Source organism: Drosophila mojavensis, unplaced genomic scaffold (genome assembly GCF_018153725.1).
Source record: "Drosophila mojavensis isolate 15081-1352.22 unplaced genomic scaffold, ASM1815372v1 contig_136, whole genome shotgun sequence".
NCBI lineage: Eukaryota > Metazoa > Arthropoda > Insecta > Diptera > Drosophilidae > Drosophila > Drosophila mojavensis.
Genome location: NW_025318667.1, coordinates 12,380,601 through 12,396,027, shown reverse-complemented (window position 1 = coordinate 12,396,027; position 15,427 = coordinate 12,380,601). Strand labels below are relative to the sequence as shown.

At 39.8% G+C, this 15,427-nt stretch overlaps 3 protein-coding genes across 5 annotated transcripts; 1 reads left to right on the top strand and 2 right to left on the bottom strand.

The window, feature by feature from the left end:
- Positions 1–935: 935 nt before the first annotated feature.
- LOC6583670 (integrin beta-PS) lies at positions 936–11,022 on the bottom strand. Of its 3 annotated transcripts, none has more exons than XM_032732031.2 (8): positions 10,940–11,022; positions 7,888–8,618; positions 7,597–7,825; positions 6,380–6,464; positions 3,986–4,420; positions 3,728–3,922; positions 2,389–3,420; positions 936–2,318 (listed from the first exon to the last, which is right to left on the bottom strand). In XM_032732031.2, exons 2-8 carry the CDS (start codon positions 8,477–8,479, stop codon positions 2,253–2,255), a joined length of 2,634 nt encoding a protein of 877 aa, XP_032587922.1. In that variant the 5' UTR covers positions 8,480–8,618; positions 10,940–11,022; the 3' UTR covers positions 936–2,252. The 3 variants fall into 3 exon arrangements, with proteins under 3 accessions (XP_032587922.1, XP_043867663.1, XP_015016894.1); XM_044011728.1 differs by lacking the exon at positions 10,940–11,022 and adding an exon at positions 10,854–10,870; XM_015161408.3 differs by lacking the exons at positions 6,380–6,464; positions 10,940–11,022 and adding an exon at positions 5,464–5,548.
- A 493-nt stretch (positions 11,023–11,515) lies between these two features.
- On the top strand, positions 11,516–13,779 carry LOC6583669. Its single transcript, XM_002009300.4, has 2 exons — positions 11,516–12,984; positions 13,095–13,779. Exons 1-2 carry the CDS (start codon positions 11,742–11,744, stop codon positions 13,184–13,186), a joined length of 1,335 nt encoding a protein of 444 aa, XP_002009336.1. The 5' UTR covers positions 11,516–11,741; the 3' UTR covers positions 13,187–13,779.
- Positions 13,718–14,795, bottom strand: LOC6583668. The gene has a single exon (XM_032732038.2). It carries the CDS (start codon positions 14,711–14,713, stop codon positions 14,105–14,107), a length of 609 nt encoding a protein of 202 aa, XP_032587929.1. The 5' UTR covers positions 14,714–14,795; the 3' UTR covers positions 13,718–14,104.
- Between the last annotated feature and the right edge of the window lie 632 nt (positions 14,796–15,427).

The window sequence follows — 15,427 nt, the reverse complement described above, 5'->3', positions numbered from 1 at the left end:
GCACTTAATACACATACATAAAGAACCCTACCTATCCTGCCATAAACCATGTGTTTTCCTCTTTCGCTGCAATTTCATACTGTGGGAAGGGTTGTATCTGTGGGGCGCCTTTAGTCAGTTGCTCTTGAGGAGAACAAGTTTCCTCCACATACGGACAATAAAAGCTTTTGACCACATTAAGTTTGAAAAATATTTGTTTCTCTATCGCAGCTGTTTGATATTCTCTCATCAGTGCTAAAAGTTAAAAGACTGTGTCACTGATTTCAGCTGCCAAAAGCCGAAATCAACCAAAGCCGATCTTTCCGACATAGCATACTTTTTGAATACTTATAAGATATTCTTTAAACATCAAATATGTCATACATCTGCATAAATTCCCACAGATTCTTTCAATTTGGTTCCGTACTATTCCTTGAATGCTATTCCTAGTTATATTAAATGCTTCGGCTTGAGCAGGCCTCATGAAATCGTTGTATGAATGGCTCTAACCTATAGAGAGTTGGGTTGCTTTAATCTATACTTTGGATTGAATGTACTTGAAGATCAAATATCATATTATACACTGTTTTGCCCTTATCACTCTATTCTCCTCCTACTTCATAACTGCAACTGATGATGCTTCTCGCTCTTATTGATATCTCTCTGTCTCTTTCTTTCACTCTCTCTCTCTCTCTCTCTCTCTCTCTCTCTTATTAGAATTAAGACTCCATATAAATTTGTATCATTTTTTTATTTTCGTTTATTTCACTAAAATTAGCATCAAACAATTTGTATTATATGTATGTTTATATGCTTCATTAAAATTGCCAGTGTCTCCACATTTTGTTTATAAACAATTATTTAGGTTTTTTGTTTGTTTCTTTTTTTATTACACTCAAAATACATTTCGTTTTATTGTTAATCAGTAATCAGTACAAATCGCAAAAATATGTTTGTTTTTTTTTTTTATGTTTTTGTTTATGTTTTTTATTAGGGTAGCATTAATATACTATTATTGATCAAAAAAATTGGAAAAGCCACGAAAATCATTAATCAAATTCAGGCACAATTTTTTTGTTCTTGTATCTTTTCGGTTGTCACTTAAAAGCTTAAATGTTAATATGCTTAAATATTAATTGTAAAGTTAGATTTAAAATAAACATAATATTTATATTTAAAAAAAATACATAATAATAATAATAAACATACACATTAAAAAAGAAAACACGAAATAATTGACGGCAAACAAAAAAAATAGGCGCAAGTCCATAAAGTTAACAAAATCAGTTTTTTGTTTAGTTTAGTTTTTTCCTCTTCTTCTGCTTCGTCTACTCCTTTAAATTGGCATATTAAATTCAGTTATTGTTGCTTTTTGGATCGTTTAGCTAATAAATAAATGGACATTAATCCGATCCAATAAGAAAAACCGAATACTTAAGTTACGAAATTTCAAGAAATAATGAATTAATATGTAGATTTATAATATCAAATGTGCTACACACAATCGCAGCTCGATGACATTGTTGTTGTTGTTGTCTTTGTGGGCAGCACATAGTTGATGTACATAATTATATATATCTGATGTATATATATATATATATATATATATATTACAAATGATCGATTCGTTGGTTAGTTGAAAGTTAGAGAGGCACACTTTGGTGTTCTTAAGTAATTTTGTTGTTTTTAGATCGGTTTTTTTTTTTTTTTTTTTTTTTTTGCTGGTTGTTTGATTGTTGCATTGATTTTGGTTGTTTGTGCGTTCATTGTTGTTGTTGTTGTTATTCTGCTTGTTAGTTTTGGCGGTTTACAAATGGAAGCTTTTGTCATTAACATTTTCTTGTTGATTTTGTTTTTCTTGTACATGTATATAAAAGAATCTAAAATATATATCGTATATATTGCAAGGCACAATTCGTTTGCTTTTCAAATGGAAGCAACACATATGTGTGTGTGTGTATACATACATATATAGTATATATATTTATATATATATATATCTATATAAATTTGACTTAGTTAAGAACGCGTTTCAATGGCAGTTTGACTTTTGTTCAAGCATTTTGTTTTCTTGTTGTTGTTTCTTGTTGCATGTGGCACGCGCACCATTTGATGTAAAAGAGAAGAGAAAAAGGAAGCTGCTTCAATTGACTGGAGCGATTGGCTGGCTGATTGATTCAGTTGGGTTAGCAAACGGTAAATAATAGTGGACAGTCAGTGTTTAGAATGGCAAATTTCACTAATGAAAACAATGGGCACATTCGCATTGCAAATTATTTGCCCGCATAGATGGGATTCTTGAAGGTGGATGTGGCCTGCTTGTAGATAGGATTCTCGCCCTGGGGAAGCAAAAAACAAAATCAATTATATAATCCCTTCTCTGACCGTTAATATCAATCGTTGTCTTACCGTATCCCATTTGGCATTCATGCGCTCCTTCTCGAAGCGTGCGAATTCGCGACGATCGTGTATGGTGGTCAGCAGCTTCCAGAGCAGCAATATGGCCAAGCCAACGAGAACAATGGCGGCGATGACGCCCAAGACAATGCCCAGCATAAAGACCTTGGGCGGGCATTCCTTCTCCTGCTGGGCATAGACGACCAGCTCACCCACCTCACTGTATTTGAACGTAAACTTGCAATCATCCTCGTCGAAGAACACGCACAGCTGCTCGTCCTTGTGCTCGTCGATCTTGACCGTATCAACGCTAATGGCCGTGAATGTGGTGCAGTTCTTGGCGCAATCATCGCCGTTCTTCAGCTGACCCGTCTGATACATTTGGCACTGGACGCAGTCCTTCAGGTCGTGACAACGGCCCGAGCATGTGGGGCACTTGTCGCAATATTTACCCGAGTAGCGGCCCTCGTCCATTGTTTTGCATTTGCAGACGCCGCACTCGCAGGTGCCGTGGCCCGAGCAGATCTCACCGCCGCCTGGTGGCATGCACGTGTCCTTCGATGTCTGGCAGTCGCAGCTGTTGCCCGTCCAGCCGGGCTTGCACACACAGCGATTGCACTCGCAGGTGCCGTGATCGGGGCCCGAGCACAATAAATTCTTGCGTCGCTCACAGCTGAAGTTCTCGCACTCGCAATACTTGCCCGAGATGATCTCGTCGGGATTGGTGCGCTTGTGGCATTCGCAGGCGCCGCACACACAGCTGCCACGACCGTTGCATTCGGCCACGCTCGTATCGTTGCTCGGCCGGCACATATTATCATTGCCATTATTCAAATGCATATCGGACGTGGAGCACTCGCAGGTGTTACCAAAATGCTGCTCGTCGCACTCACAGATGCCACACATATAGGTGCCGTGGTTGTGACACTTCTGCGAGTGCAGCTCGTAGCCAGTGGAGCCGGCATGCTCGCAGGGACAGGAGCACAGCATCTCCAGATCAATGATCATGCTTTCGTTAATTCCCACCGGATAGATTTGAATGGCCTACCAAGATCAAAGATATAGTTAATGACAATTCTGAGTAACATTATCCGAAGACTTGGCTATCTCCCTCCCTCCCTCCCTCCCTCCCTCCCTCCCTCCCTCCCTCTCTCTCTCTCTCTCTCTCTCTCTCTCCTCTCTCTCTCTCTCTCTCTCTCTCTCTCTCTCTCTCTCTCTCTCTCTCTCTCCCTCTCTCTCTCTCCCTCTCTCTCTCTCCCTCTCTCTCTCCACTCTGTGTCTCACTCTCTCTCTCACTCTCTCTCTCCCTCTCTCTACCCAATCCTCTGGCTTTCTGTTTGCTTATACACACCTGATTCCAGTGACGTGGATCAGTTGGACACTTGGTCACCGTTATTTGAGCCGTAAAGGTGACCTTGTCGCCGACCTTAAGACCGCTGCACTTGTTCGTCTTGATCTGGGGTCCATTGGTCAGGCAACTAGACAAATACGTGACCTTAACATCTCCAGTGGCATTGTCCTTCATCTCCACCGTCGATGAGATTTTCTGCAATCACCAAAAGCCAATGAATAATCGATATTTCCCACGATATTTCAATCGATCACTTACGCCATACTCCTCGCGCACCAGATCCACCACATTGGACGAATCATTGGACAAAATGGCGCTGGACGAGCCCTCAATGTGAGCGGACAGCTTCTGATAGACGGCATACTGATTCTGTGTGACGGCAAAGATAATGTTGATCGCATTCTGTTTGACCTTCTGGTTGATCTGCGATATGCTCGGATAATCCTGTATTATCGAATGCGTGTACATGCCCTGTGCATTCAAATGGCATTCGCCATCGTTCGGGGTAATCACGCCGCCCAATTTGCCATCGCCGGCATAATGGAAGCCCGCGTCCGTTGAGAACACTAGCAAACGACGCGCCTTTTCGCGCCAACCGATCTGCTGTCGGCAGGCAATCGCCTGCATTATGGCATCGAAGCCACCTTCAGGTGCATCCAAATTTCCAGAGACAGCCGCCTCCTTCACCTCGTTCTGTAGGTGTGTTCAGATATATATACATATATATAGGAATATATATAGAGAGAGATAGAAAAGTGATAAATTAATAAACAAATAATAAAATTGATATTTAGATGCAATTGCTGTGGTGCAGTGGTTAAGCTGGTGTTAGATGTTGGCACACTCCTCAGCTGGGTTAGTCGATAGCGAAGCGATATTTTCGATAACGATTACAAAGAACTTTCTTTCGATTGAGTTGCGATTTAATTTTCAGCAATGATTGCCAATATTGTATATAGGCAAGCAAGCATTTCAAGCGAACTCGATCGCATATCGATAATTTATCGATTTTAGCTAAACTATATTTAAATCCAATTAGTTGATCAATTTTTAATTATAAGTAGGTTAGCAATTGTTTCCTGTTGTATGGCATTAGCTTGGTAATTTATAAAAGTTATCGATTTCATTCATATCGATTTCATTCATATCTTGTTTCAAATGACGGAATACATCAATTTTAAATTAGTTCTTGGCTTTCGACTGGAAACAACGCTTCGCTACGCTATAAATATAATTTTAGTTCTCAATCTTGAAAAAAGTAAATGAAATTCCAACGTTTTGCGATAAGATTAGCTAGCATATAAGCATGCCTGCATATATGTATATGTATATATGCCATACATATGTATATTTAGACATAATCATATCGACAAGACAAGAGTGTGCCAGGGACATACGCATTGATAGAGACTTATCAACAAAGTGTTCTCATGCAGCAGGCAAAGAGGTTAAATTAAGGATGTGAGTTATGAAAGACGAAGGAACGTGCAATAGCATTCAAAGAATTTAGGATAATCATAAACCAAAACAAGACACCAAATACCAGATATTAGAATAAATAAATCCAAAAAACAATAATCATAATAATAGTAATAATAATAAAACAAATTCGTTGGGGTTAGCTGCTAAACGAGTTTGGACAGGTCTCTAATTGGATTAGAAGGAAATTTTCTGCTTCTAAAATTGTTTTTTTTTTTTTTTTTTTTTTTTTTTTGTTTGGGCAGTTGACAACTTACAGAGAATCTATATGTGTCCATGCTCAAGCCCATGATGTTACGATAGCCATAGGGAGCATCGCATTTGGGACATGGCTCCTCCAGGCTAAATTTTGTATACGAATTTTGTTTTTGATTTTTGTTTGTTTTGTTTTTTTTTTAGTGTGAAGCAACAAGCAACCGTTTTTTCACAATTTTTCAAACACATATATAGACATAAAGAATAAATATTTATATATATTAAGAGAAAGAAAGAGAGAGAAAGAAGAGAGTGTGATGAGCAAATTTGTTGATGAGTATAATAAAGAAACGCAAAAGACAAAAAATAAATGTAATAAAATAAAATCAAATCAAATAATTTAAATTAAATATGTACTGTAACACAGTTTCGATTCATATAGAACATATATAGCAGAGTGCAATAGATGTAGATCACATTCAATTGTGACTGGAATCCCAAAGCAAGCAGCAAAAGGCAAAAATGCAACGATATGGCAACACTGGTCAATGTAATTACAACGTGTGTTAAGTTGGTTGCGCCACCAAACAATTTGGCCTTTTCTTGCATTTTGAGCTTACAACTTACACAGAAACATAGAACATAGAATTATACAGATATGTAGTACCAGGTAAGGCTTAGGTTTATAGATATATAGATATATATGTATATGAATAAATATGTATGTACTAGAGCTAAACATACAATACGGCAATACCATACAATACGACGATACGATACGATACGATACGATATATAGAGTTAGGCAACAGTGGAAAATGGAGAGCAGGTATTATATGTTATATGTTATAGAGTATTATATATAATGCAGTATATATATATATATATGCATGTATGTATGTGTGCATGAGTGTGTAGTGGGTGCATGGTGAATGTATGTATAAAAAGTATTATTCATAAGATTTTCAAGGCTCTTACAGAGAAGCTTTCGGTGTTATTGCTCAGTGGCATGTGATTGCGGTAACCATACGGCGCCTTGCAGTTATCGCATGGATGCTCGAGTCTATATAGGATATATATGGGAATATCAATATATGTACATATATATATATATATATATAGATGTTATCGAGCAGTTGTCGTTGATTGATGGTGTTGTTGTTTAATCAGTAAATCATTGATTATTTGGTTTGTTTTTGGCGTTAGTTTTGGTTTTTTTTTTTTTTTTTTTTTTGGTTTGGCATAAAAATAAAAATTTGATTTGTTTTGAATTAGTCATTGAAAAACAATTTACAAGTATCAAATAATACTAATAATGAGCGCTGTTATTTCCGGTAGAACCGAAATGTCTCAGAATACCCCAGCAGAGCTAATGGATGTTCAATCTATAGATTTATCTAAAGATATATACAAGAGATTTATATCTTAGCCTTAAACTAGACTAATACTATATATAAATATAGAAGATATATATAAGCCTAATATCTTAGCTAGGCCATTTGCTATGAGAGTTATAAGCTCGGATAATATTACTAGAAAAACTTTGTTCCTGAAGTGAAGTTCTTAGTAAATCCTGTTTAAAGTCAACAGAGAGGGAGATAGAGCGAGGGTTATAGTAATACACATAAAGTATATAAATATAGCCAGGGACTGGACCATAAAATCGTAAGATATTTAAATGCTGCTTAAATAAACCTTATTTCTTAGTAAACCCTGCTAGAACTAGGGTGGGATCTCTCTCTTTCTCTCCCATATAGACAAATACTTTCTACTCTCTATACTTCTGCTGGAGTATACAAAATATAATAAACATTATTTCAATTGCAACTAAATTTGAGTAAGCCAATGATGGAAGTGAATTTTGTTAGAAATCATGAGATTTTTCAGTTTCCAAATTAATCAATTTTGAAATTTTGATCAAGTAAAGCTGCTCATTAACGTATCGTACACTAATACATAAATATAACTCTATTCATCATGTATATATACTAAATATTGATTTAAACAATATGCAATTTCTGGTAAATCGTGACTAATCGAACTTATCTAATTAAATCATCAAAAATGGTTTCAGTGGACGTCTCATTCGTTCGTTTCGCCAGAAATTCTATAACAGTCATAATCCTACCTTAACTGCTTATCTAGCTTTTATTCATTATTGACTGATAAAGATTATGAACTGGCCTAATACTCACTTCTTGGGTATGGTGGATACATAGGGCATCAGCACCTTGTCCACAAATGAGCCGAAGCCCAAGCGGAAGTTGGATGTAATGCGTTTCATTGTCTCGGACAGTTTATCGCCCAAGGCCGAGAGTTTCTCTTTGTCGTCCTCCATAGACTTGGACAGATCCATCAAATAGTAGAGATCAACGGGATAGTCGACGGCCTGTGAATAGCTAACATCCAGATTGTGAACCTCATCTACAAGAGAAATTTAAAGTGTTATTGTTACATTTGAAGCAATTCATTCATCGATCACTTACTAATGCGGAGCTTGAGGCTAACGCGTTGTGGCTTTATCTGCACAATTTCACCAGCTGCTGCTGCACCACTGACTGCTGCGCCGTAGCCGCCTGAGCTGGAGCTGGCACTATAGCCGGAGCTGGAGCCGGAGCTGGAGCTGGAACCGTAGCTGGAACTGGAACTGGAGGCACTATACGAACCCGATGCCGAGCTCTGGCCATGGGCGCTGCTCTCGTAGCCAACACCCGAAGCATATTGACCGCCCGCCCAAGCGGCACCACCGCTGGCCAATGTCAGATCCTTGTTGATCAAGATGCGCTCGGATGTATCGGGATTCCAAATGTACTCCTCCGGACAGATATCCGCCTTCGGTGTATGCAAAAAGCAACGCGACCGATCTCCATAATCTGGCTTCATGCACCATCCACAGTTCTGTGTCTGAATACACGCGTGGCACGTGCCCTTGTTCACGCACGGATTCTGCTCTAGCTTAGCCGGCGATTGCTGCGCCGCTGCTGCTGCCAGCGTTTGTTCTCCGAGCGCCAGTGTTGTAAGCGTGCTGGCCATAATGCACAGCGCCACCAGCAACAGCTTCTCCTGCTGTTGCATCATGAGTTTTGTTGTTTGAGTCTTCTTGCGGTGTGCGTTTCCTGTTGTTGTCTTTTGCTCTCTTTCTCTCTCTAGCCGTGTATCTTCTAGCTCTCTTTCGCTCTAGCTGTTGGAGGGTGTGCGAAAGTTTCAGGTGCAGCGGCTGCAATGGATTCAATGGAGACTACATGAATGGGAGTTGCTAAATACATCTATCCATATACAGAAAGCTTTGGATACAAAACATTACTCATCAGTCAGTCAATTCTATAGCTGATGGCTGGGGTTAAGGAATCAATTCGTGAACCAATTGGATTCGATTTCAAGCAACCGCAACAAGTTTAGCTAGTTCGTTTTGGAACTACTAATTCTTATAAGAATGACAATCCTAATACGCTGTAAAACAAGTTATGCGAGCGTGTTTTTTTTTATTTGTCAAAAATAGATTATTTATTAATATATATGTATATTCATATACATACATATGTATGTTTGTGTACGAGTGTGTTCGTGTTTATGTTCGGACAGCTTTCGTAAGGGCAGCGACAGCAAACATTTGCTCAATTTCGCCGTTACCTTGCCTAGCCCCGTTTTGCCTCATCTTTCAATATATTTCTCACTCTTGTTGTTGTTGTTGTTGTTGTTGTTGTTGTTGTTGTTGTCTTCGCTGTACAATCAGCGTCGATTCAAACGAAACGAACGAATCGAAAATCAAATTGGATATGACTCATCCTCTACGCTTTTGGCTGCTGCTGCTGCTGCTGCTACCCCGTATGTGTGTAACAAAACAAACAAACAAAATACGCACGCACCACACACACACACACATAAACGCTCCCTTACATACGAGAAAAAACACATGCCTGCTAAACCAAGGTATTCTTGAATAAGGGCCAAATGAGAAATGAGAATGAAAATGCCAATAATTGCACGTTTCACACAGCTGGAAATACAGTAAAATTGCAATAAACTGACAGTGAGAGCGAGAGAGCGAGCGAGAGATAGAAAGGGTAATGGCGGCCGCTAGATACGGGCGTTAATTACTGTTCTTGTGCTCTTGGCACAGCTTATACCAAAACGTAAACAAAGAAGGCGCCCTCTGGACAGGACAAAGACGCCTCATTTTATTGTGCGAGAGAACTCCCTCTACAGCAAATATGCTTAACTATGGACTGCATATATGTACATACATATATATGTATGTATGTTTGCCTTAACGCACGCTTATGCCTTTCGTTTCGGAGACAACTTGAGTCATGCAGCGCGACTGCGCTGACGTCTTCCGGGCACGAATGAATAATCGATCGCCTTGCAAAACTTGACACTGGAGATTGGAGACTTGAGAGTTGTGTTAATCATGCATTTAATTGAAAACAAAAAAGAGGGTAGCTATGCAGATGGTTTGATATCTAAATATAAACAGCTGGATGGAGTGGGATCAGATGCAATAATTTGCATATAAAAAAGAGCAAAGAGCTGAATTTGGGCGCCCACAACATAAGTCAACACACACACATATATATATATAAATGTATATATCTTGGTTTTTGGCCTCGCTCAGTCGCTCGCCCACCGCAACCATTCGCCAGTAGGCTGGCAGCCGGGCGGGCGATCAGGCAGCGGCAACAACATCTGCGCTACATAATGTGGGCGTACAAGTTCCTCACACACTAGCCCAAAAGCAGAGATAAACACAGCTACGCAAACATGCATGCATACATAAATACACACACATAACAGAGCACACCAATTGGATCTGCAACTCCTTGTACACACGGCTGCGATAGGGGGCGCTACTGCTGCGACTTCTGTTCACGAGCTAACTGTAATCAGTTTGACGTTTGATCGTCAGCTTTTCAAGTGTTGCCACCCCGCCATAGAATTTATGGCTCACTTCGTTCTTTGACTCCAGCAGTTGAAGTGGAGGATATTCATTTGGAGCACAGCAAATAGCACACATACAGGCACAAATACATACATGTGTGTGCGCAAGCATATTTATTGCCGTGAGTATGTGTGTGCGTTGGCCGCGTAGTCTTCGTCATCGTCAATGAAATCATCAACATGAAGACTTCGCTTTGACCAAGAATGCAGTCAACATTTAGACATTTTCTTACGTAATATAACTTCATTCACATTATTTCACGCACACTCTAGCACTTGATGCCTTTCAATTCATATATTTCATGTCATTTCAATTAGAAATTCTATAAAATATTTCCATCAGGGTGCGACAGTGTTCGCTGCGCTGCTGTGGTTTTATTTTGATTTCACGCACACACTTGTGGAGTTGCCCACTCATATATGTACACACAATTGCATGCACACACACAAGGCATACACAATTGTTGTAAGAGTGCACGACTCTTGTGTCACTTTTTATAAACTTTTTGCATACCGAAAATGATTGCTTAAAAACAACAACAAATAAGCTCACAATAAGAATAATATAAAAAAAAAGTTGGCAAAAACTGCGTCAATTACATTTGCAACGGCTCCGCACTGCTACGCGATTATCAAACAACTGAGGCCGTATGACCAGATTTAAATAACATAAATATCACAAATAAGTGTGACCAAAGTTTCGGAAAACGAAAAATTTAATTTGCATCGACTTCAAAATGGCATTTTTACGACAATTTTCTTCGAAAGAAGAATAAAAACATGAATTACTAACAAATAATGGGGCTACATTAAAAAAAAAAAAAAACACACACACACATTTTGATAAATAAAAAAATATTCAAAATTTCATAGTTTCAAATGTACTTTTTTTTTTTAAATTTATCAATCATTTTAAAATGTAGTTAATGTATTAAAAATGACAAACTAAAATGAAATAAAGTTTAACTGCTACAATATAACACTAACCATAATGAATATAAGCAGGCATTTATTTTTTTTATTATTAAGAATTGCTTATTTATTACTGTGTCGATCAATGTGGAAACACGCTAAAAGAGTGGCCAAACTTGAAAACCGCCAAATACTAGAAAAACTACCAAGCCAAGATAAACTAACAAGAAGCAAGAACAACAACAAGAGCAGAAAAAACATAAATAAAAGACTGCTCATAAAATATTTATCTGACCAACAAAAAAAAAAAACAGAAATATAAATATATATGTATCATAAAAATTTAAGCGAAACAAGTGAAGTCATTAGAAAAGAAAGACACACTACATACACACATACTCAATAGGTCAACTTTTTTTGCCGTCAACATAAGGAAGCGACGTCCGCGTCGCAGCAGCTGCAATAACAACAACTAAAGAATAGCCACAACATGGAAGACTTCGATATTGATTTGGACTTTAACTTTGTGCAGCTGAGTCGGCAACAGCTACTGCAGCGATATACTAGCGCAGTGCGCCAGCTACGCCGCCTTGCCGATGTCAACTATGGCGTCCGTCCGCTCAGTTTCGATAACTATGTGATTTTTCAGTATTTCCAGCAGCGCAGCTCCCAGGCCCTTTACAATACATCCACGCCCCTCGTGGCATACCTGCGGCTGGAGGTGCTCCATCATTTTCTCGACCGTCGGCGCAAAATCCTCTGTTGGCTCTTCTATCTGACCTTGATATCGCTTTGTGTCGTGGCGTATCGATACGAGACGACCTCATCGCATGGCGGCCACAACGGACGGATGGTCCAATCACTGGTCTATCCCGGCATGCGAATGTGGCGTCGAATGACAATGCCGCTAATCCAACGATTTCCGCGGCTAACCGAACTGTACGACGAGTCTTGCCTAATGGGCAATCCGTTCTTTCAGGTCGAGGATCTCAGCTGCAGCCCCTGTGCGAACGTCGACAGCGTTTGGATGGAGAGTGATGAATGCGCCCAGCTGTATGCCGATATCAATCAGAATCCGGGCAATCGCAGCCAGCCGGATTCGGGGCCTCTGTCGCAGTACAAGCAGCTGACGCTGATGCAACATTGCCGCAGACCCATGGAGCACATGCCATATACATTTCGCAGCAATCAGCATACCTTCGATCTGTCTGACTTCTACCAGATCTATGCAAAGAACCTGAAGATCTTCCAGCGGGATGCGTATCGCGTTCACTCCACTAATCAGGGCGTGCACAATCTGGAGGATCTCTTTGGCCAGTTCAATGCGAGCAGCGCCGCTCACAATGATCACGATGATCCCAGTGATAATGAAGACGATCATCAGCAGGAGCAGCGGCAGCATCAGCAGCATCAGCAGCATCGCCATCATCATGATAATTTTGTCCATTTGTCAACCGCTCACAATTTGTGGCGCTGCAATCGTATGCTGCCCGCCCGTCTGCTGCGTCCCATTTTCGCACGGCCGCTTCGATTGCCCAGCATGAGTGTGGCACTGGAACGGTATGTGGCCATTGACACGGCACAGGCGCCAGCGTATACGCTGCCCGATACGGAATGCCCCAATGTCTATGTGCATCAGGCGGTGGGCACACGCTTCATCATCCTGCGTCCGACCAGCGAATGTCGCCAGCGCTGTCGTACGCTCTCCATGCGTCTCAGTCAATCCTTTGTGCGTATGTATCGTCGGCCTTATCTATAACTCTCTCTCTCTCTCTCTCTCTCTCTCTCTCTTTCTATTTATATCTCACGCACACACTGCCTGGCTCTTTCTTTCTCTTCGCAGTCAACTACAATTGGTTGTATTGGAAGCCGATTTCTGCGCCCGATCCCATATCGGAGAGCATGTCCATTAGCCTTATTGGTTCCTACTGTTAAGTTAACACACACACGTGCCACGCCCTCAGCAACCTGCCACGCCATCTAGCGCCCCCCCAGCCTACTATATTCAGTGAACAAACTATTTGTTAACAGCCAAACCAAAATTAGCTAGAACCACAAAAATGTACGAATTTCTTGTCGCTCAATTTGGAAAAGAGAACAACAACAACAACTAAACGAAAGCTGTTTGAGCCATTGTAAATGGGCAGCTGGATTAGCTCTAAGCTCCGAGTCCTTATAGCTAATAAGTTAATCTTAATTGAGTATCTAATAATTCCCTCCACTGCTTGTGTTCCAAATCGGGAAACAGTATTTCCTTCCATTTTTCTTCTCGTATTGTCCTTGTTGTTTTAACAACAAATGCATTTATATACAGCTTTAAGTTCGTGTTACTTCTGGGAAATGCCTTAAAGCAAAACATATGTATATATTTATTTATATATATATATTTATCTAAGTCAGCATTCAAATTGTAAATAAGTTTTATTTGAATTCCCATTCGATTTATCCAATTCTGTTTTTTGCCAATTTGTAAATTATTATTGTTTATTGCCAAATTGTAAATTATTAAAGTTCTGCTATATATCGTATGGGAAATATCATTTGGAATCGGATAAATATAAAGGCTACAAGTTTTCGTTGAACAAACCTCAAAGGTTCAACTGTACTTATCTATTATATACATATGTATATTTATATATATATGTACAATATGATATTTACATTAACAATATATATATTTACCTTTTGGTTGAATATTCGTTTTATCTATTTGAATAATTCGATAATAATGCGGCTGTGATAGCGTAACTTGGGTTATGTAACTTATAATCTTTTAGCGAAATATTTGTTATATCTTAGAATGTTTAGAAAATCCCGAAGGATCAAAAGACTAAAGATAATAAAAGGCAGAGTTCATGAATCTCCGCCTTTGTTCAGGGCATCGAAATAGGAGCCCGTCATCAAATCTTCGGCGGTAATGCCAAATGTGCGGCTCAGCTGCTCGGCAATATCCTGGCCCTGTTGCAGGGTCTGCTCAGGTCGGAGGCACACCTCGAATTCCATGAAATGGCCCAGATCCTGCACATCGTCCATGTGAATGCGCGTTTGCTCGTGCAGGAAGAGCAGGCGACGTTTGGCCAGCACGCCCAACGCACCATTAGACTGGCCGAGCATTTTCTCCAGCACGGCCGGTTCGTCCACATCGATTTTGTTGTATCTGGAGAGCTTTGGGCCGGCTACGTCGGGTCTGTCGTAGTAGACCAACTGTGAGCGTGCAGGCGGCTGTAAATAGCGCAACTTTAACCGGCCACCCTTTGGTGAATTAAAGAAGACGTCACGTTGGATAATCAGCTCGCCATCTGAGCTCGTTAGCTGGCGCGCAATAGCCAGCCGGCGTTCGAACTCACGCGGACCGCCGGGTATGCGCGCCTTGATCTCAACGTTGCGCTGATCGGGGGCAGCGACCGAATCACACATATTTCTCACTTGATTTATATATCTATATATATGTCTTATTTGCATTCAACAAATATATTATTCTCTTATTGTCGATCAGGGCACAAAAGCGCTTTACATTGATATTCATAAATTGCGCATATCGATAAATCTGGCGAGCCATGCTGCCAACTGATGTGTACACACTGTTGTCCACCACAACGCGGTTGTTTAAAAGCGGATTCAGAATACAATATATTTCTATGAGCTAATCAGTCGCAGCAGCGGCATATGTACCAATAAATTAAGATCATCTTTGAATCCTTTTAATTGTATGCTATCGGCCGACCATATTTGATTTCCATTCAGGGTGTCTCCACATTATTTTTTGGCGATGATTTGAAACCACTGACCACTGGTCAGTGTTGAAACCTAACTTCATTTTCATAAATCCGCCACAAAACGAACATGTTATAAATGCAGTTCATACTTTAATAACATACACTTTTATTTATTTCACTATTATTTTATTATTTTTTATTATTTCATTAAAAAAAAAAATTAAAAAAAAAAATAAAAATAAAAAACATGTTTGTGCTCCTACAAAAAAATGCGCGCCTTTTTGTTATCGAGAGACGAGCAGAATTTGTAGTCGTGTGTACATACTGTTTGGCGCCAAAAAGTGTATTTTTAAAAGCTATCAACTTAATTGACAGTTTAATTAATTGTTCGATTGCTCTTCGCTGCTGCATCGACTGGAATCCGCTCGGCAAGTGTTCATTAAATGCCGGCAAAATGAGC

What these genes read in the sequence shown, in the direction of transcription:
- LOC6583670 (XM_032732031.2), bottom strand. Translation starts at nt 8,479, where the DNA reads ATGATGCAACAGCAGGAGAAGCTGTTGCTGGTGGCGCTGTGCATTATG. An exon ending in TAGCCTCAAGCTCCGCATTA is followed by an intron (nt 7,826 to 7,887) that starts GTAAGTGATCGA and finishes TTTCTCTTGTAG; the next exon opens with ATGAGGTTCACAATCTGGAT. An exon ending in ATCCACGTCACTGGAATCAG is followed by an intron (nt 3,421 to 3,727) that starts GTGTGTATAAGC and finishes TGATCTTGGTAG; the next exon opens with GCCATTCAAATCTATCCGGT.
- LOC6583669 (XM_002009300.4), top strand. Translation starts at nt 11,742, where the DNA reads ATGGAAGACTTCGATATTGATTTGGACTTTAACTTTGTGCAGCTGAGT. An exon ending in TCTCAGTCAATCCTTTGTGC is followed by an intron (nt 12,985 to 13,094) that starts GTATGTATCGTC and finishes TTCTCTTCGCAG; the next exon opens with TCAACTACAATTGGTTGTAT.
- LOC6583668 (XM_032732038.2), bottom strand. Translation starts at nt 14,713, where the DNA reads ATGCAAATAAGACATATATATAGATATATAAATCAAGTGAGAAATATG.